Here is a 21,661-nt window from a genome sequence, read left to right as displayed (position 1 = left end):
AATACCACTCCCCCCACATTCTTCCTCTTTTCCAAAGAGCATCCCTTATCCTCATATGGTCGTCTCCTTAAGATAACGAATTTGCGTTCCAAATTTGGTTGAAATCGGCCAAGGGGTTCAGAAGTTACACTGAGTTGATTGATAACTGAGCAATACCCCTCCCCCCACACCCTCCCCCTTTTCCAAAGATTATCCCTAACACCTCTATCGTCGTCTCCTTAAGATAAAGAATGTGTGCTCCAAATTTGGTTGAAATCGGGCAAGGGATTCAAGACTTACACTGAGTTGATCGATAACTAAGCAATACCCCTCCCCCCACACTCTTCCTCTTTTCCAAAGAGCATCCCTTATCCTCATATAGTCGTCTCCTTAAGATAACGAATTTGCGTTCCAAATTTGGTTGAAATCGGCCAAGGGGTTCAGAAGTTACACTGAGTTGATTGATAACTGAGCAATACCCCTCCCCCCTCACCCTTCCCCCTTTTGAAAGGTTAGCCCTAACACCTCTATCGTCGTCTCCTTAACATAAAGAATGTGTGTTCCAAATTTGGTTGAAATCGGCCAAGGGGTTCAGAAGTTACACTGAGTTGATCGATAACTAAGCAATACCCCTTTCCCCACACCCTCCCCCTTTCCCAAGGTTATCCCTAACCCATCTATCGTCGTCTTCTTAAGATAAAGGATGTATGCTCCAAATTTGGTTGAAATCGGCCAAGGGGTTCAGAAGTTACATAGAGTTGATCGATAACTAAGCAATACCCCTCCCCCACACCCTCCCCTTTTTCCAAAGACCGTGCCTAACCCCCTACCGTCATCGCCTTGAGATAAAGAATGTGTGTTCCAAATTTGGTTGAAATCGGCCAAGGGGTTCAAGACTTACACTGTGTTGATAGATAACTAAGCAATACCCCTCCCCCCCACATCCTCCCTCTTTTCCAAAGAGCATCCCTAATCTCCATATAGTCGTTTCCTTAAGATAACGAATTTGTGTTCCAAATTTGGTTGAAATCGGCCAAGGGGTTCAGAAGTTACACTGAGTTGATCGGCAAACTAAGCAATACACCTCCCCCCACACCCTCCCCCTTTTCCAAAGAGCATGCCTAACCCCCCTATCGTCGTCTCCTTAAGATAAAGAATGTGTGTTCCAAATTTGGTAGAAATCGGTAAATGGATTCATAAGTTATGCTGGAACATACATACAAACATACATACAAACATTGAGTTTTATATATATAGGAAGATTGATATGAAGTTGTCTATTCTTTGGAAATGCAAAATGTAAATAAATTGGAACGATATAACTTCACGCCGAGAACGTGAGGGAAAAAACGGGCTAATATCGCAAAGATCATATACCATATCAAAATTAGATTAAGGACACTCCTCACAGAATCCAAGTTTCAAAGTGATCGCTTTTTCGGGGGCACACCAATCGATACGGAGGCGGCGCACAACTGTCATTTTTGTTGATCTAGCATTGCTGCGTCGTAACACGGTAGATCACTTTGACGTAGTGTGTTGCGGTGTAAGATCTACCAAACAGAGCCCTAGCTTAATCCATTTTCTAGCTAGGGCAATGAGTTGTGGTAATTAAGGATTCATCGTATTTAGTCCCCGCTACCAACAGCAGTCTCAGAAATAAAACATAATTAATGTTACCTTGCAGACAGTTGAAAGACTCGAATTCCTCTTGTTTGAGGCTAAACTGTATGCAGCGGAAACAACTTTTCAAGCAATTAGTTAAAAAACCTCGGTACCCGTCCCTAGGCTGAACTGATTGCTGGAAAAATCGAGTTAGGGGTTTAAATACGTACTAACTCTTCTCGAACTGGTGAACAATGGTAGTGAGAGGAACACACGGAAGTTCTTATTACTGAACAAATTCTCTTGCTTGAAATGGTCTTGTAGACAGAGCTAAATCCAGGGTTTGTAGCTTTACTGGTGATACTCTAGAAGCAAGACAAGGATGTGGCTAGGGCTCCGATGCATGGCCAAAAACAGTATTACTGTTATGTTTTCTCAAGACAGGATTGATTTCCTATTGATAAGGGCGCGCCTTCAATGGGATTGCTCTCTGTGAAGGGTCTAAATAGCGGGACCTTGTCATGGTGCTCTTGAGAAAACAAAACAACAACTGTATCGAAACCGATACTGCATTGCTTATCAATAGTAATGGAGTAATTCGACATGCACTTAAACACTAAGGATACGGGTAACGCTACAATAGATCTAATAACTGGTCGCAGTGGCACACCCGAACAGGAAAAAACAAAAAAAAATTGCTGCGTCGCAGCATGCGTGAAATAATAAAAAATACAGTTATGCGTTGCTTCCGTATCGAGTGGTGTGCCCCCGAGAACGCGAGCACTTTGAAACTTGGATTCCGTAAGGAGTGACCTTTAAAACTCTTTAGATATTCGTGTAAGCCTAGAAGTCTTACTCCATAAATTTCTAGGATGACCATTAGCATATGCCATGAACGCATTTTATTCATGGACCCCAAAGGCATGTACCAAATTTAAAACAGGCTGATATATCTCTGGTGTAGATGCTAATGCCTTACTTCAGGGTTTTCTTGGATGACCATGAACATTTGAAATGGGTGCATTCTATTCTACGTACCATAAAAGGCATGTATAACTATTCAAATAGGCCGAAAGAACTCCGGTTACGCGTGAAGTTCTTGAGGATTGTTCAAGTGTTCTCTTGGATACCCATGAACATATGCAATGAAAGCGGTATATTCTATGTACCACAAAGGGCATATGCCACTTTTGAAACAATCCGAAAGGTATCTGGTTACGTGTGAAGATCCTGAGGCCTATTCTAGCATTTTCTTGGAAGACCATAAACAATGGACGTATTCAATTCTATGTACCACAAAGGGCATGTACCACTTTTGAAACAAGCCAAAAGATCTCTGGGTACCCATGCAGATTTAAAGGCCTATTCCAGGGTTTTCTTGGATGACCATGAACCTATGCAATGGACGCAATCTATTCTGTGTAGCACAAAGGGCATGTAACACTTTTGAAACAATCTGAAAGATCTTTGGCTACGCGTGTAGATCTTAAGGCCTTTTCCAGGATTTTCTTGGATGACCATCAACATATGCAATGAAAACGCTCTTTTCTATGTACCACAAAGGACATGCACCACTTTTGAAACAATCTAAAAGATCTCTGATTACGCGTGTAGACCTGAAGGCCTTTTCCAGGGTTTTCTTGGATGACCATGAACATATGCCATGAAGGCGCCAGAGGACTTATCCGAGAGATTTCTTCGATAGTGCAGAACATATGTAGTGATCACATTTGATTTCAAGATGCGCAAAGAGCATGTACAACTTTTGAGACAAGTCCATAGACCCATGGTTACGAGTGTAGACCTTAAGGCCTTACTCCAGAGATTTCTTGGATGACTCGGAACATATACTGTGAATGCATTCTATGCTAAGTACCACAAAGAGCATGAACCTTATTTGAATTTGCATAATAGACCTTTGGTTACGCGAGTAGATCCTTAGGCTTTACTCCAGAGATTTCTCGGATGACTAAGACCTCATTTCAGGGATTTTTGCATTACCCGAAGCATATACTGTGAACACCTTCAATTCTAAGAAGCGCAAAGAGCTTGTAGCATATTTGAAACTGGTTTAATGGCCTTTGGTTACGCGTGTAGACTCTTAAGCCTAGTATAAGCTGTAAACATTGACAATGGGCAAAAAGTATATGAGTTTCTGTTTCCAAAACAGTCAAAATTATCCAAATCGGTTGAAAATTGTTGAAGTTATGAGAATATCAATTTATGGGAACACGGGTACCCTGTCGGCCATCCACGTGTGTTTTTTTTTGTTGGCCGCATAAGGGTTAAGTTTTTATAGCGTATCGATATAACGAAAAATCGAAGGTTCGGCGTGGTTCAGCTTCGATATTAGTTGATATCGATATTTTGACAATTTAAACATTGATCCGGCTGTATCGGTATTTTTCGAAAAGCGCCCATTCTCATGTGATACAGACAAGCCTAGAAAATAAGCAAGTCTAATCCCTGCTTCACTGCTACCACTATATGAACGTCGGAAGTGCTGAATCGCAAGAGAATCATTCACGTGGTCGGTCGAATAAACGTATCGGGTGATTTTCCAGAGCAAACCTGAGCCGCACAGATATCACACCCAACAAGCGACTGTTAAATTTTCTAATAATTCTGTACAAGACAGAGAGACATTACAATTTTGCAAGCTTTTCTTTCAATATTTGTTTGTGAGTTTACGAATTTGCACTTATTATTTTTCCCAACGGCCCACGCCGTATTAAAACCTCGCAGTAATGCAGAATGTGCTTCTTATTTGGGAGATCACTTTGTTGCTCCCAGCGTTGTATGCTATAAACCATATTTGGAAACCCTTCAGCAATGATATTGGGACCGGCCAGGGGCAGTGATTCTTATTGGTTTCGGACTAACATATGGGGGTTTAAATTTAGAGCTTCTTCGGACATCGAGCTCAATCTGGTTAGCCACATAAAGCACGAATATAAAAACGGTTAATAACAATAAAAACGCCATTTGATGCGACCTGGTCGGAGTAGGAGTATAATTTTTCCACTTGGTTGTAAAGAAGAGATTTTGATATTTTGAAAGAGGAATAAAGCTTATAATTCAGTTTCGGAATCATTTCCGTTACTGCAACATGTGTATCATATCTGCTTCACGTAAAAGTGAACGAAAAATTAGTTTTTAACTGCACAATATGCACACGAATTACAAATAATTAGTGTCATACACTATCGATTTAGTTCAACGAGTTGATATAAATGCAATAGATGAAATGCATGTGAAGACATGAGCTTATCTATAATATTTACCATGCAACAATTACCATCTGATTTCTGTTTTAAATATTTGGATTTTTAAGAAAGCTGTTATATTGATTAAACTAACTACTCGTCGCATATTGACAGTCTGTGAAGAGAAAACTATTCGCCGGAAGTTATCCTGATTAAATCCATGCATGAACCTCGTGCCGTAAATCTCTGAAACTCCTACAAGGTTGATAAACGAGTTGGTTTGAAGGAAAAGTTCCGTTCCCGTATATGAATGCAGTGCTTACGCCGAATGAGCACGCTATGGTGCATCGGAAAAAGAACGTTTATCCCCCGCAGGGGGTGGCACGAATGACCCAGTGTAGTGCATTCGGAAAAGCATTTCCGTTCCGACTGTACCCCCAACACAACCAACGCAATACACGTTGATGATATCTGCTTTCTTACCCCCGAGTTTCCGGTTGCATTTATAATTGTGTGGTGTTCTTTGTAAGTGCAAAACGTTCATACACATCCCCATCTCTTTTTTTCATATTCCCATAACTCCTATCCTCAAGTTGTCCATAGAATGAATGAATGGGCAGTAAGCGGTTTGACGTCGAATGGAAGGACCACAGATAAACAGACTTTCATAACCAAAGCTCAAATACAGTTCATGAAATACAGCAACCATCTAACAATACGCGTCATTGAACGCCAGGTCTGCTTATCCGTGAGAGTACCTTTGAGCTGCACGTTTTCCGTTTCCCACAAGCGTCGATTCCGAGGTCCCTTTGGTGAAGGCTCTAACTGGGGTTCCCAGTAGGATGCACCGTTCCGGGCATGCTTCAAATCCAGAAATGCATCTACCCCAGGTTGACTGCACAGTGAACACTTAATATTTCAATTCCAAAGTGAATAAGAAATGAATGATGATATTTGCTTGCTGTGCATTGCTTGTTTTCCCGCCGTTGCCGTCCAGAACGGTCCGGGACGGGATCGTTTCTGCTTGGCCTTTATAGTTTCTCCCTCGTGGAGACTTGAAGCAGAGAAACCAAACTGCAGGAAATGGGTTTTCAACGCTAGGTGGAGAAACTGGGTTACGTTACCGGGCGGTAGCATCGTCACCGGCATCGAGATCAGAATATTTCAGCATTGCGAGTGTTCTAGAATCGTTATAGTATTTATTTGGTGCATGTGAACTGCAGTTACCAATTATTCGTTTTGTAGAAGTGTTTGTTTTGCGTTGATTCGAAGGACTATCCAATCTATGTTCAAACAAACATAAATTTGAGGAAATTTTATTGGTGTTAACGTTTGCTTACCAAGTATTGTAAATCAGGTAAATTGATTTAACTAAGATGATAGTTTAGAGATGCGAAAAACATTAACCTTTGTAAGATCATAATATCTTGTGTTATCTGAACCCTCCACAAATAACAGAGTGTCCAAGAAAAGAAGAAACTGTTTCGTTAACGATAACACCGCTACAAAACAAGTTAAATAGACCCAGCTAATGTCGAAGTGATGACATTCATGTATGTCAATCAGTGAAATGCCGGCTGCTAAAAAAAGCTGCTAAATCGCACGAAGCGCGAAATGGTATGAATAAAGCTACGTTTTTTCTGCGAACTTTATATCATAAATCAGTCAAGAAGGTACTCGGTGCGGTTTTGCAGAATCCCAATCATATATGACTCATATATACCAACTTGGTACTCGGATTCTGATGGCTTTTCCGCAACCGTGACCTTTAAGTGGTCTTGTTGTGTAGGGGTTATCACGCCTATCTAGAGAGTAGGAGGTTGAGGGTTCGAGTTCCTCCAAGACACGTGGATTCTTTTTCGCAAATTTCATATCAATTTGTCCATTTCGAAAGATGTTTAAACATATTTAACAAAAAAAATGGTTTTCGTACGGCCGAGTTGCCGAATAATATGCAATTAATTGTAGAATTAGTAGCCCATCCAAGATTTTTTTATGTACTCAAGGTTATCCGACTTGTCAATATCCCCAACTCAGCCATCTTGGATTTTTGTATGGAATGTATGCTCGTTTGTTTACGTTTTACACTGAAAATGTATGTTTCCCCCCCGCGCTGGTTATTCCCATCTACTGACGAAGTCGGATAACCTGTACATAAAAAAATCTTGAGCCCATCTATCGTATAAAAGGTGACATTGAAAAATAACTAACCGATTTGCTGAAGGAATGAAGGCAATGCATCCAGGCGTTTTCAAGTTATGCGGATACTGGCATAGACCAACTCGTTTTCATATAAGTATAAGATTAATCCAGTATGTCCGATTTGTTTAATTCAAAAAGTATGCTTTGTAGACCAATTCATTTAATTTGTGTAGAACAACATAAGAGTCGGCTTCAATAGCATTTTTCGTGGATTATGCAGAAGTACTTACTTAATCAGGGGTAGCAGAAGTACTCAGAGGTCTCTAGTTAGGATTGCCAATCCGAAGACAGCGACCCGAATAAAAAATATTATAGTAAAACAAAACATTGTATCGTAACACAACCATTCAAAACAAGAAATTTGCTATCAAATGTATTGTAGATGCAATCATAGAAATACGTTAGAATGAATTGAAGTTTTCGCAATAGAATATACGGGTTGTTAAATATTGTAATTATAAAAGAATAATATTTCTAATACACTTTTTTCGTCAAATAATACTTTGTATGGTAAATATATTGTAGACATAACCGATCAAAATTCTCAAAATACAATAATTTAAATTGTATTTTCATTTAAAACTAGACTAACCTGCCCGATCTAGCTCGGGATCGAGTTGTTTTTTTCTCGATCTAACTGTCAATCGTTTAGTTGATTGCAGCGTCGCCCTCTAGATCGATTTCATTTCGAGTTTGATGGTTTTCAAGAACTCATTAAATCGTAAGTATTTTTTCATTTGTTTAACTTTTTTTGGCAAAAAGTTCTACCTTTTCATATTTATAAACCCAGAAAAGGCCAAGACGAATCGATTAGTGAAAAAATCTTCCAAATCGGTCCATCCGTTCGTGAGTTATATTGCCTCAAAGGAAATGCTAACTCATTTTTATATATAGACAATATGTACAACATTTTATTTTTAAATTAGGCCAGTTTTAACGTCAACGTTGAAATTTAAGGAAAAATAATGCATATAGCAAAAACTGGCGCAGGAGTCAAATATTTTTATCTTCCAGATATGCAATTTGAATACTTTTTCGAAAATGATTAAATGATTAAATTGTCTGTTCCTAAACGAATCAAAAACAATTAAAAGTATTGTCACATTAGAGTAAAATGTTAACGTATTGTATTCGCAGTATGGATACGATATGTGCAACCATTAAAAATTAATATATTCTGTTGTATACTGTACATTACATGGTAAATCAATTGTTTATTTTATAGTATTGATCCAATGGTACATTTTTATGCGGGGAGTTCGATTCTCGGTCCGGATATTTTCGGGTGGGAAACATTTCCAACTCTCTTGGCGTAATGTATCCCTTCTACTACGGACATAGAAAAGCTTTCAATTAATAGCTGAGGAAATGCTACTAAAATACTAAGTTGAAAAGCAAACCAAGTTACAGTGGGTATCTAGAGCCATAGAAGAAGAAAACTGGCTTATAAAAAAATAATTCTTCGTCATCATTCTACCATTTTATTACAAAAACCTCAACGAAAGCAAAAAACTGCATCCATTGTGACCACTTAGACTATATTCTAATGGAAAACGTTTACTTTCAATCAACCATTTCCGTCAGCCCAATCTATCCAACAGATAGCATGTAGACCTCGTTCCACGAATGCAAGTAGAACTTAAATACGTTGATGACATCCACTTTGCTCGAGTAAATCGTTATTCAATGCTGCATTAGCAGAACTGATGACAAGGTGAATTGTGGAACAAGTTGCACTAGCAATAATAGTAATAGACGACATGCTCCTTGTTAGAAATATATCAAATAAAATTTCAAGCAATGTATTGCAAATATATGTTGCTGATGTTAAAACTATACCTGCCTATATAATTGGTGTATAATCAGAAAAAACAACAATGTTTGGGATATAGTTTCACTAACTTTTCTTTCGTTCATAGCCATGTAACGATGGTATTCCAATCCGATCTGAACACCAGAGCCCCTGTAGTTGAGTTTAGGGTATGCCTGCGGAACGAGTTTGATCGGACAACTTCGATGAGGGCACACGATAGCACAAGCTAATTTTGCACTATGACACCCTTCCAAATACGGAGTAAAACCTGCAAAGGAATTAACCCCTCTTTTGCCATCGTCAATAACTGGAAGGAGCGAACGGTGTGGAGTGCTCCACTCCTGATCATGATTCGGGAAATTCTGCGGATGACGATACCTTCCAGCAATAGACACGGTAGTTTCGAGCCAGTAGCTGTTTTTCTAGCCGTTGGCTTCCAGTGCATGATGCAGTAAGTGAAATTTATGTTTTATGAGCGCCCACTGGCTGTGGACGGCAGCAGAGAGGTAGGTTCATCTTCGCAGACTATGAGCTCTATCCGTTCGTTTCATCTATATGTATTCAGCGGAACTCTATTCCACCATAAAATCCATTACCATATTCATGGCTTGCAGTCAGCTCGGGCAGAGCTCTCGAGAGACGATTGACACTGGGGCTCACCGATGGGAGGGGAGCCGTGGGAGAAAGAAAATTGCAAGCACTACTATATTGAATGTGCATACAGATGACAGCCAGTCAGAGTAGAAGATGAAGATACGGTGCGGCTTCGGTTTTTCCTGGTTGGGTTTTCCCTTGCTGTGCCAGGAAGCACAGTAGAAAATACAGCTATATAGTGGACTGCCGGCGATGGACGAAGTCACGGCAACCCGACCAAGGTGGTAAAACATGAATCTACTACTTGTCATGGCCGATGCATGTGTAAGCTCTCAGGAACGGTCGTATGCAAAATGAAATAAAACATACTTCCGTCTTGTTAATGTCTTGACTGTACGTGTTGATTTCTATTGGAACGGAATGACAGAGGCTTAGACAAGATTGAATCGGAAGGTAACATTTCCCAGGGGAGCTCAGGGGAACAGGAAATTGTCATAAAAGTGCAATGGCAACAGTCGTTTACACATGGAGAGCGTTCTACATCGCCTATAAATTGGAAAATTGTTGATCACTCTCTATCCATATACTTTTCGATTTGATCTAACAACATCAAGAGACGACGGCAAGGAATTTAAGCTTTAGATGCACTTAATGAAAAGTTCAAACCGGTGAATACGTTTAGGATGGCTCAAATAAAACGGAATTTGTTAACATAAAAATGCTATGTTTGAATGAAAGTTTTATTCTAACATAAAAGTGAAACATGAAGGCCTTATTATATGCCGTATTTTTAAATAACTTGGCAATCCATTGCATATGACCTTTATGGAATATCTTAGCAATAATAAATTTCTACAGTCGAACCTACATGAGATATTGAATTCAAGAATTCTGGCTTAACTTTTCAAAAGGACCTTAGTAACATTTTTTCATGATTTAATTTAAGTACTTCAATGAAAAGCTTTCATATTTTTCTGTTGATTGCAATATTCAAATTAAATCATGAAAAATATGTTACTTAGCTCCTTTTGAAAAGTTAAGCGAGAATTCAAGCTGTTGATAGAAGCCATCATAGTAGCCCAGAAAATATTTCTATGGCTTGAAGGTGAAATTGATTTTTTTTAAATTTGGTTTGTTGAAGTATTTGAGGTCAAGACCAAGGTCTTGGTGATTTGTATTATAATTCCGGATGATTCCGTAATCGTTCCAGATTCAGTGATTTGACATTTGGGTTTTTTTTTATGAAATCCAATATGAAAACTTTTTATTTGGTCTATTTCAATATTGTGCCTCACAACAAAATTCCAACTTTTGTGATCATTTTCCAAGGCTTTCATAGATGTGTACAATTTATCCCAAGTAAAAATAGCACATGCTATCAAAGCATTATCCGCCAGATTCCACCATGTGGCCACTAAATTTTCAAAAATATCAAAGCTTTTTTTCTGGAGGTATGTTTTTCTTAGGCGACTATCTGGCGTTTTTTTTTTGTTGCGACTAAAAATTAGGATTATGCTACTTCATAATATTGTCACCCTCAGCCTAATAGTTTTAGCTGTTTTACAGAATTTTGTAAGTGTTTGTGATCGTCGCTAAGATAAAATTGTGGGTTTTCGTTATATTTTTGGTTTGAACCCAAAATGTGTCCTGACACCTTCATGATTTCTAACAGATAAGCTTCTAATGGGGATCTCATCGGCTACTCCCAGAACGCTAAGGAATGCTATGCAGGAACATATAAGTTGGAACATGACCGTTTTCAACCCAAAAAGTATCATTCAATAGTCATTGAACACTCACGAATTTTTATTTTCAACACGAAAGTTTCATGTGGCAGTCATTCATCATGATTTCTGTCGAATAAATTTCGAATGGATCTGTAAAGAGTTACAGTTAGCCTTATTGGCCACTTCTGGGAAATCATGGGATGTAGAAGACATTTCCTTTCTTCATTCTTTCTAATTTCTAATTTGAACTCATACATAGGTCCCCCGGAACTCCCTCTACCCAAGAAACAATTCAAGCTAAATCTTCTTATATATAAAAATTAAATGGTCTGTGTTCGTATCCGCATAACTCGAAAACGGCTGGATGGATTTTCTTCATTCCTTCAGCAGATATGTTCGTTATTTGTTTCCGACGGGTTTAGGGTAAGACGGTATAATATGCCCCTAAGGCAAAACCTAAATAACTTTTTACTTTTCAACGCAGTTTGTGCAAACTTTGTGTTATTTGATAGTGCAAGAAGTCGCAAAGCATTGCCCGTGAGTAGTCATATAAAATATTACAGATAACACGTAATAATGCTTTTTTGAAAAGTCGTGAAAAATGGATTTCAAAGGTGCCTGGGCCATACGCCCCACCTTAGCCAAAGACGTTCCATAGCCCTTCATTAGTATTTCATCAATCCCATAATAAAAAGGTTACAAATCCTAATGTGCTCGACATTAAAAAACCAACATAAGTCCATTTAATTTATTACATTTCATTAATTTATTTTATTTTAATTTATTTCAATTAATTACATTTCAATAATTTCCATACAATTTGGAAGCAACTGCTGTAAGCTCGCCGCGCTTGTGTCCAGTTGGTAAGGGCATATCGTCCTGCCTACACTGGGGCGTTTTGACCAGTGAAACATGTTTTCGAAAATCGTTACATTTTTGTAGATGGAAGCAATTTTATATCATATTAACCACTGAGAAAAGTTATTTTGTTGCCCAACTGAGTGTTCCAGTGCAAGTTTTGCGGAAAGTATGCCAGAGTCGCTCCAGAATGTTGAGCAAACAAACATGAAATGTTACATCAAAACTGTCACTTTTTGTATTTTGCTATTATTTTCATTATGTAATACAAAAATACTTCCACATTCACATAGTACGATGGTTTTACAAATATTTATAGGTACCAACTGATTTTTACCCTTAGTTAGTTATAGTTTTCTACAAATCAAAGAGGGCGTTTTGGCCGGTGGGGCGCATTATACGTAAGACGGTATACTATATGATATTTCCTCATGTGAAAATCAAGCGAAGGGTTAAGCAAATCGTGAAAAACTAAAATTAGGATTCGTATGGAAATCTGGCAAGGGCAGTTCACATAGCGCATTTTCGCCTACTATGCAGGACAACGTCTGCCGGGTCGACTAGTCTATATAATAAAAATGAAATGGTCTGTGTTCGTATCCGCATAACTCGAAAACGGCTGAATGGATTTTTTCATTCCTTCAGCAGTTACATTTGTTATAGTTTCCGACGGGTTTATATGATATTTCCTCAGTCTAAAATCATTAGTAAAGTTGAGTAAATCGTGAAAAAATAAAATTAAGATTCGTATGGAAATTTCGCATGAGCAGTAACAACGCGCATTTTCGCCTACTATGCAGGACAACGTCTGCCGGGTCGACTAGTAAGTTATAGATTTTTAGCTGAATAAGCTTATTTTGAGCGAAATAAGCCGCTTCAAATATTTGTTGGATAATACCTGTTGGAGTGGATATTTACATATTTGAGATTCGTACTTCTCACTCAAATCCACAAAGAGGGAATGCTCACTCAAACATTTTTTCGCTGAGCGAGGGTTCTGCAGCAAGGGGAAAACAATGCGATTTTAGGGATGTGTATATTAATGTACATTGAAAAAGTTCTACTTACGTCCCTTCTTATCCAACCGGCGTGCTACTAAATCACGATCAAACGCGCAAAAATAAAAAATAAATTTCCGATCAACAAAGGCAGAACAAATTATTACGGATAATCGCGCGATCATGCTGTGTACTTATCGAAAACATCATCAAATCCACACTCAGAGGCGTCCACTAATTACGAAAGAAAGGTTTTCCCTCGATCAGAAAATCGATGAGTAGCGTTTGGGAAGGTCGTTAAACTCACGCTGCAAATCTGAGATGAGATGTTGAGGTAGGAGTGTGCAACATCATCGGCTAATTCGAACTCGTTTATGTTCTGCTTTTTCTCGAAAAATGGATAGGGTTTTACGCGGTATTTGTCCGATATGTGGGAAAATCTTCACATGATGACAATAATGATTGATGAGGAGTTGCAGATTGAATTCCTGAGCAAAGTCGCAAACGGACCAAAACGTTGGACAAAATTAAATAACATTGTTTTGATTTTGTTGAGACTGGAAATTCATCTTCCAAAACATAGCACCCGTGGTTGGGTTGGCGATCAATTGCACATACCGTCGATCATGCTATAGAACAGTGCCCTAGCAGCACACATGTCCCACATAAGTTACTGCAACGGATATGTAACTAGATTTGGTCACAATCAAGTTGTTGCAACCATATAAGTCTGACCGAACATATGGCCGAAAAGGTCGTTTGACAGAAAAGGTCCCTTGGAGTTCTTGAGTTCTTGGCCAACAATGCCGTTAAGCTAAAATAGTCGTTTGACAGAAAGGCCATTTAGCTGAAAATTCTCTATTTATGAAATATAAAGTGCGAAGTAAAGTTGTTACCAAATGCGTCAACAATGAGACACCCATGCATATAACCCTTAACTAATTAATAAAACTCAATATTTGTGAGACTATGCATGAAGTACCCAAAAGGCGGAATACATGGGTAAATTGTCAATCGTGTACGCACTAACGCTGCTGCCACCCCTACCTTCGAGGCGAGTGGAATATTGGAAATACATCCGGGGCGAAAAGAAGGAAAGAAAGAGAGGAGAAAAAAAGCAAGGCTGAAGACGGGGTATTTGGTCGGTGAACGCTGAATAGGACAGTTGTTTTCGCGAGTGTCTAAGCAAAATTAAAAAAAACGTGGTGAAAGTAGACACCTGAAGACCTCAACATACCTCGAACGGGAAATATTACCATCCGGTCCCCCCAATCGAAGCTGGTTAAAGGGATACCGGAAAGGCTTCCTCGACCGAGCGAAAACGATCCTTGTAGCGGCCGTGCCTACAGCGGTTTAAGTGCATGGCCATAGTGTAGTGGACCCCTAGTGACGGTTCCGAGCCCAGCGTGGTACCTAGGCGGACAGACCTTTGTAGGGAGAGCACAACAATCTTCGCCCCCTCAACGCCCGCGAAGGACAATCCGGAAGTAGGCAGTTCCGATATTCGTGGCCACACGTATCCGTACCCGTTTAATTTTGGCAAGCTACATCTATCTCGGTCCCGCATCAAATAGAGGACAAACACCGGAAAGTCCATTTTACCACGCTCGCGGCAGGCTGGCCCCTCGTGGAATCGCCGAAGGCAAGAGAGGTTCGTGCTGTCAGAGAGGTTCGGCACAGGACGCTCATATTCCGTCACTACGGTGACAACCCGTCCCGGCGTGGACCGCACGACAATTCCAGAAACATCGTCGACCGGGCGCCAAGCGACCAAGAAAACCCTTCCTCGTGCTTTTTGATGAGTTCAGCATATAACGGTCACATTCCGTCACTACGGTGGCAACCAGGCCCGGTGTGGGCCGCACGACAATTCCAGCATCATCATCGACCGGGTGCCAAGCGACTCGGAAACCCTATATCAAAATCGGCCCTGCCCCTTTCGGGCGTCAAGCAACCAGGAGTTCCCGCTTTCCCTCTAACGAAACTGACCCCTCCCCTTTCTGGGTCAGGGAAGAACAAACAGGAGTGACCATGAGGAACGATATCAACCATTTCGCCGGCGGGTTCCCGCTATACACAAAAGGTATGAGCTCAGAATTGTAAAACGGCCGCAACGATAATTCTAACCCTAACTAACCCTTAAGAATAAAAACATAAATAAATAAAAGTATGTAAAATGTAACAAATCGGTTCCTTTCTTTAAGCTACTATCCCTGAATTGCATGGTATGGTCTTGAATCATTGTTGTTGTCCGCTGCTCCACTTTTGTCTCTGTGCGTCCCCTAAGCAGATTCAAGCCGACCCTTAGAACCCCGAAACGGGGTGAGCTAGTTAGGGACGTTAGGACGTCCGCTCCACAGACGTAAGGACGTCGAAGGAGTTTGTTTCAAAGTCAGTACCTCAATCTAAAGAGGCCTCGTCTAAGACGAGTTTAGTACTCTCCATTTAATTCCACTACGTTTTGTTCTCTTTGCAGATACGTATTTCGACCACAACTGTGTGGTCGTCTTCAATGTCTCGTACTTGACTCGACTGAAGAGACACTGAAGACGACCACACAGTTGTGGTCGAAATACGTATCTGCAAAGAGAACAAAACGTAGTGGAATTAAATGGAGAGTACTAAAATTGTCATAGACGGTTGAATACATTCCACTAAAAAGAGCTTGAAATATTTTTTTCTGAAAAAACGACTACTTAATTTCTTCTCATAAGAAATACAGCAGATAGACATGCACTAAACAAATGACACGAGAATACTACAAAAGTTCAATGAAATGGACGCAGTTGTTCCTCCCGAACAAGTCAGAAAGGAGGAGTGACGCGAACGACCATTTATAAGATTGAGCGCAATGTCATAAGTTTTCATAATAAAATATGTGTAAGTGAATTAATGAAAAACAGGAATATGCATTTTCTAAAGTGTCACATTCAAGCCGTGCGCAAAATTTTGATTCATTCGTCCCTTGACTGCTCAGCAAGAGTCTCAGTAGTACATTTTTGTATGTGTGAGAATAAAGTAACTCTGGTTTCAAAGTTTCGTTCTTTCGTTGGCGAGAGAGTCCGCCCACGCTCACTTGTCTCGTCGACATGAGCGTTTTATTTTCTTCTTCAGAGCCGAGTATCTTCGGGTAAGACACTAACTCCACAGGTTTTTGTTCGTTCTATCACGGCTTTGGCTGCTTTATTTTCCTCCAGGTCTAATCATTGAATGTGATTCATTGTTTTTTCTGGGTGTGCAGTTCGCCCAAATAAGTCTTGCTCGTGGCAATGAAGGATCTCTTGATGTTAATTGTCAACACTGCAGTGGTGGCAGAACCTGGTGGCATAACGAGCCTCGATTTCTTCAACGTAGAACCTTTTCACCATGGACACAATCCACGCACTTCTCCAAGGGACCACAATTTCAAACTTAAAATTAGGATCCCACATCTGTAGGACACGAAAACATACATATTGAATTACAAGAAAAACATTTTTTCCACTGGATTTGGGAACATTGTTTAATAGCCAATCAAAGCACAGACTTTTTGTATGAAAAAAAGACTCCCTTATCAAATTTCTACAAATGTGCGATGAAGCACACATTTGGGTGCAAATGTATTGATGAATACGTAATTAAATAAAGTTTTTAATGACCTTTTTTTGTGAGCACATCGATTTGCTTCGAAAATTTTAGTTTTCATGAGATATTTGTACTTTAAAAACAGTGACATTGAAATGGTGTCGCGTTACGAAGATAGTCGTATAATTTATGCTATACAATAATTCGGATTCTCTTAGTACTCGTCAAGAGCTTTCTTTTCGTGTATTAAGATTCAAAATCGGAGCATTTCCCATGAAGTTACACTAGGTACAAAATATTGCGTCGCGTTACGCGAATTCAATGTGCTTCTGATATTTATCACGACGCATTCGTTCTTGTGATAAATATTGGTTGAGACATGAGATGTAAACCAATCTCTTCGGGAATCAATAAAAAGTAGAAAACAGACCACGTTCCAATAGAAACCTGGAATAAAAACGATAGAAAGATTCCTCTTCAGTATTGCTGAGCTTCTTGAGCCATCATCACCTATCAAAATGGTGAACTTAGAAAAAAGACAATATAGAACGTTTCAGTGTAAAAAAAACTCACTTCTAGGGGGATCGATCGCCTGATCACGTACTTCAAAAACGATCCGGATCATACCTGGGTGTAACTAATATAAAAATATGAAAACCCATTACCATTAATTTCGTTTTATAAACTGGATATGTGATATGAATGGAATTGGTTCGGCTCAAAATTTGTGCCATAATAGCCAAAACTCCATATCGTGAACACCAACTTAAACTACATTCAACGATGGGTAATGTGACAATATCCTCTGTCGAATACAACATGTCGCAACAAAATTTGCGGAAATTACGTATTCGATCGATGTTAAACACGTTTGCGTAACGCGACGCCATTTGCAGAACACTGTTTGTCGATCAGCGTAACGCGGCGGTGTTGATATCAATTCGGTAATTTTCCTTATAATTTCCGTTTTTCCGCGATTATAATTCACAACCTCATTTCTGTTGATGTATACGAGAAATGCTTAGAATAAATCGAGAATAGATCGAAAAAGTGCAATTCAGCGATGGTGTCGCGTTACGAAATGCAGCGCGTTATATTTATCATATTCAAGCGAAAAATCTTAAAATGAATATTCTATCAGAAAGGAAATTTAGTGAGGCATGAGGATAATTTTACACCTTTTTAATCATATGTCTCCGAAGCTAATTTTCGAATGCAGACCTAATTTTTCGCTGAAAGTCGGCTCCTCATGGTGTCGCGTTACGCTGGAATGTGTCCATGCATGGTATCTTCCAGTAGGCGTTGGTTGAACCGTCGTCCAACTCTCTCCTCCTTCCGACAAATCCGTGCAATGCGCAGAAATATTTCACCGTTGAGGGGATGATGATCGGATCGGGTTGGATACGTCTAGAAGGCTCCGATCAGCATGTCGTTGTAACCACAGAATGCGAACAGCTCTCAGTTGTTTACTCATTTCTTGACATTGGCATCCCATGTTGTGCTCATAGTTTGAGTTGTCGAATCCGAACTTTTTATTGACGTTTCATGAGGAAACATAAAGAAAAACCAACGCATGAAACACTTTGGTCTAAAAACGGAAGTCTTTAATCCGTTTTCCTCAGTGCATCCCGTAAGGTTCTAGGATTGACCAAACGTCCTTTACAAACTTATCAGAAGTCTATTCATAAAAGAAATCATAAAGTAAGAACTGCCATATCAACTGCCATTTGGGCTGTCCCCTCTTCCTCGGGTCATCTTGGAACATCACAGAGATGATCAAAAACCACTTGATAGCTCTGGAAAATTACTAATAGCTGAAAAAAAATTCCCGTAATACGGTAGATCACTTTGACGTAGTGTGTTGCGGTGTAAGATCTACCAAACAGAGCCCTAGCTTAATCCATTTTCCAGCTAGAGCAATAAGTAGTGGTAAATAAAGATTCATTGTATTTAGTCCTCGCTACCAACAGGAGTCTCAGAAATAAAACATAATTAATGTTACTGTTGAAGTAAAGTTTCAACGGGATGTTTCCGATCTTATGATTCTCGGCCGGAAGCGGAACATTGACTTCTTTTCTATTTGTTCGTCCTTTTCTCTCTGTTTTGTGCATACTCAGACTCACCCAATACCAGGTCGTATACCTGTCATCCACGTCAACCGTATTGTCACATCGCTCGCAGGGTTGCGAGTGGTGTAGACACTATGATGATAGATGCGCGCGCTGGCTTAACGGATTAGGCCAACACTCCCCCAGGGTACACCAACATCCGGTTGGTTTACTGCTCCACGCGCTGAACATCCAAGATCGCTAACTTAGCTACCGGGCGCTCGTAGACTCCGCGAACTGTACGTATAGTCGCGGATCGTATCCGGCCGTCTCGGCTGGCACACGTAGATATAACCTTTCCTTTCGGCCAACAATTTCGTGGTAGTTTCGGGTCGGCAATGACGGCGATATCCCCGATAGCGATGGGCTTGACAGGGTGAAACCACTTGGACCGTCGAGTAATCTCCGGCAGGTAATCGTTTACCCAGCGCTTCCAATACCTGTTTGCAAGAATCTGATAGGTACACATGTTTTGTTTCAGAGCGTAACCGCTGTCATCGATGACCACTAGGGGTTTTGAGCCATTGGATGAACCAATCAGGAAATGGTTAGGAGTTAGTGCCGGACTCGAGTCGTCATCTATAGGAACGTGCGAGAGGGGTCGGGAGTTAACGAAGTTTTCAATCTCGATCAATAGATTCCGTAGAACTTCGTCAGTCAAGGTCTTGGTGAGACAAACAGCCATTAAATTACTTTTGACGGTCCGTATTAATCGCTCCCAACTACCGCCCATGTGCGGTGTCAGTGGGGGATTGAACACCCACTCGGTCTCTTCGGTCGTATACTCTCTCATGATTTCGTCGTGGTTGATTGTTGTCTGGAGCCTTTTTTTTCCGGTTATCTATGTTTTTCCGAATACTTGATAATATTTACCAATAAGTGGTAAGTTATGTAACATAAATTCTCCAAACCTACTAAATTACCGCTACACACTTTCAAACGTAGTGCGATCCCGGCATTGGGACACTCTTCAGCGGCGAATCGAAATCCGTCTCCATCGGCTCCGGCAGTGGTTCGTGGTGGACTGCCATGGCCCGTTTCTGCAGGTTCTCATACAGTTTATGCACGTTCTCGTGATGCTGAGCGTTCGGTTGCAATGCCTTCATCAACGTTTGAAGCCGTCCCTGGGGCAACTTCTGATGGATGTACCACAGTAGCTTGAGCATATGCCGGGTTACATTGTCCCGCGTCAGACCGGCGAATAAGAACTCGTCGAACAGTCCGGTGCAGAAATCCTCGTTGGCGAATTCCTCCGACATTGGAATCATCAGTGCGATCAAGGAGTGTAGGAACGGATCCTCGTAAGCGCGATCATCCTTACAGGACGCCAAAATGGCCATGACTCGAAGAATTCCAACCCGATCCTTCTGGCGAGCTGTGTGCAAAGTGTAATACATTGCGAGAATTGAAGCTACAGAGCTTTCCTGGATGTACGCTTCGACTGCATCCGGAGCGGGACCGGAATGTTCGATTGTTGTGATGGCACTCTCGCGCTCATCTGGTGGTAGTTTGGAGTGTAAATTACGAACCTGGTCGTCTACCATGAGAGACATTAGCGCCGGAAGGAACATTGTCACGACTTGGCTATCCAATTTCGGTTCCTTGAAGTCCTGTGAATCGATCATAATTCAAGCAGAAAGTCCAAGCGCCAACATTCTCAGTAGCAGTATCAAAATAGTGTTGTCTCGAGGAAGACCTTCGTTATTGATTAAATGCTGAAGGATTTTAATGGCTGAAGTCGCTAAGAAATTGATAGCATAAGGATCACACAGCGTCATGGAGAGATCACCCAGAACTTGTTCTTGACCGCGCTTGATATTATCCAGAAAGCCTTGCAGTTCTCGCGATCTTTTAATATCCACATTTTTCTCTCGGATGCAGGCATCCAAGCACCAGGTAAATTTGTGACATGGATCCACCGAAATCATGTCCTGCACTTCTAAATCGTGCAGTGCCATCAGCAGTTCGGCCCGCAATGTACAGTAGTGTACGTTTCTAGTTCTGAGAAAAAGCGTACGCAGGAATTGCAGAACCATATCGTATAGTTTGACGCTATTTCCGATCATGTGGGCTAGCTTTTGGACAACTTCTCCTTGTCGACGAACTTTCGGCGTCGGAGTAAAGAATAGATTGTTTAAGTTCATGTGGTCGAACAGGATGTGCTCCTTCTCGCGAATGTACTGCGATAGGAGAGGCGATACTTCATCTCCAAATAACGACTGATTATCTCGCCAGATTTGCCTTTTAACCTCGGTATCCGTGTCCTGGTACAGTTCGCGATCACGCACCAAAATCCGCAAATATTTATCATCGATGTGGCTGGTGTTTCGTAAAATGCACATCACAACAGGTCGCAAAGCCTTGACCCGCAGCTCCTTCAATTTACGGTCCCGTTCTCGATCTTCCTTGGCACCCACTTCGTTGATGTGGGCAATCAACTTATTTCGAAGTTCCTCCAGCACTGACGTATGGAACTCGAGTCGCCTAACACCGTGCAGATCCAACAACGGAAGCATCGGTCTCAGCGATGGCAAAAGGATACCATTCTCCAGCTGGAAGTTTTCGATGGCTTTCAACGGATCGTCACAACCAACAGGATAACGCATCTCGAAGGTAAGCTTGACCGGGAACATTGACTTCTTCCAGACCGGTACCAGGAAATTTTGGCGGTACAGACATCGTTACTTGACCTGGTTTGATGGGTTTTGTGGAATTTATTATATAGATAGTAATTATGTTTTCAGGTTTTTACGAGACGATCACAATCTGAGCCAAACGGAGTTTTCAAAGCACCTGAAACATTTGCTGCGCCGGTGGTGAAAGAAAACTGTCTGGTGTGCCAAGGAACGTGTAAGTCAGTGGACAAATGCAAACGGTTCTTGGAGCTTTCCAGAGACTCCAAATGGGCGGTCATTCGTGAGTTTGGTCTTTGTCGAACATGTCTCCGTCGGCATAAAGGATCTTGTAGAGCAAAACCGTGCGGCAAGGACGGGTGTTACTTCAGACA

General features: G+C 40.7%; 2 protein-coding genes across 7 annotated transcripts in view; one reads left to right on the top strand and one right to left on the bottom strand.

Moving 5' to 3' along the window:
* Window positions 1-21,661, top strand: part of LOC134224943 (zwei Ig domain protein zig-8-like) — a 951,761-nt gene that overhangs the window by 912,075 nt on the left and 18,025 nt on the right. The gene's annotated exons all lie outside the window — the stretch shown is intronic.
* On the bottom strand, window positions 19,575-21,441 carry LOC134224942 (negative elongation factor B-like). The gene is given in 2 exon segments (XM_062704590.1): window positions 19,575-21,248; window positions 21,250-21,441. Coding segments are annotated over 2 exon segments (1,743 nt in total). The 5' UTR covers window positions 21,334-21,441; the 3' UTR covers window positions 19,575-19,589.

Source organism: Armigeres subalbatus, chromosome 3, assembly GCF_024139115.2.
Source record: "Armigeres subalbatus isolate Guangzhou_Male chromosome 3, GZ_Asu_2, whole genome shotgun sequence".
In the NCBI taxonomy this organism is placed as follows: Eukaryota; Metazoa; Arthropoda; class Insecta; order Diptera; family Culicidae; genus Armigeres; species Armigeres subalbatus.
Note: the sequence above shows the minus strand (reverse complement) of the source record. Positions and strands in the feature narration are given on the sequence as shown.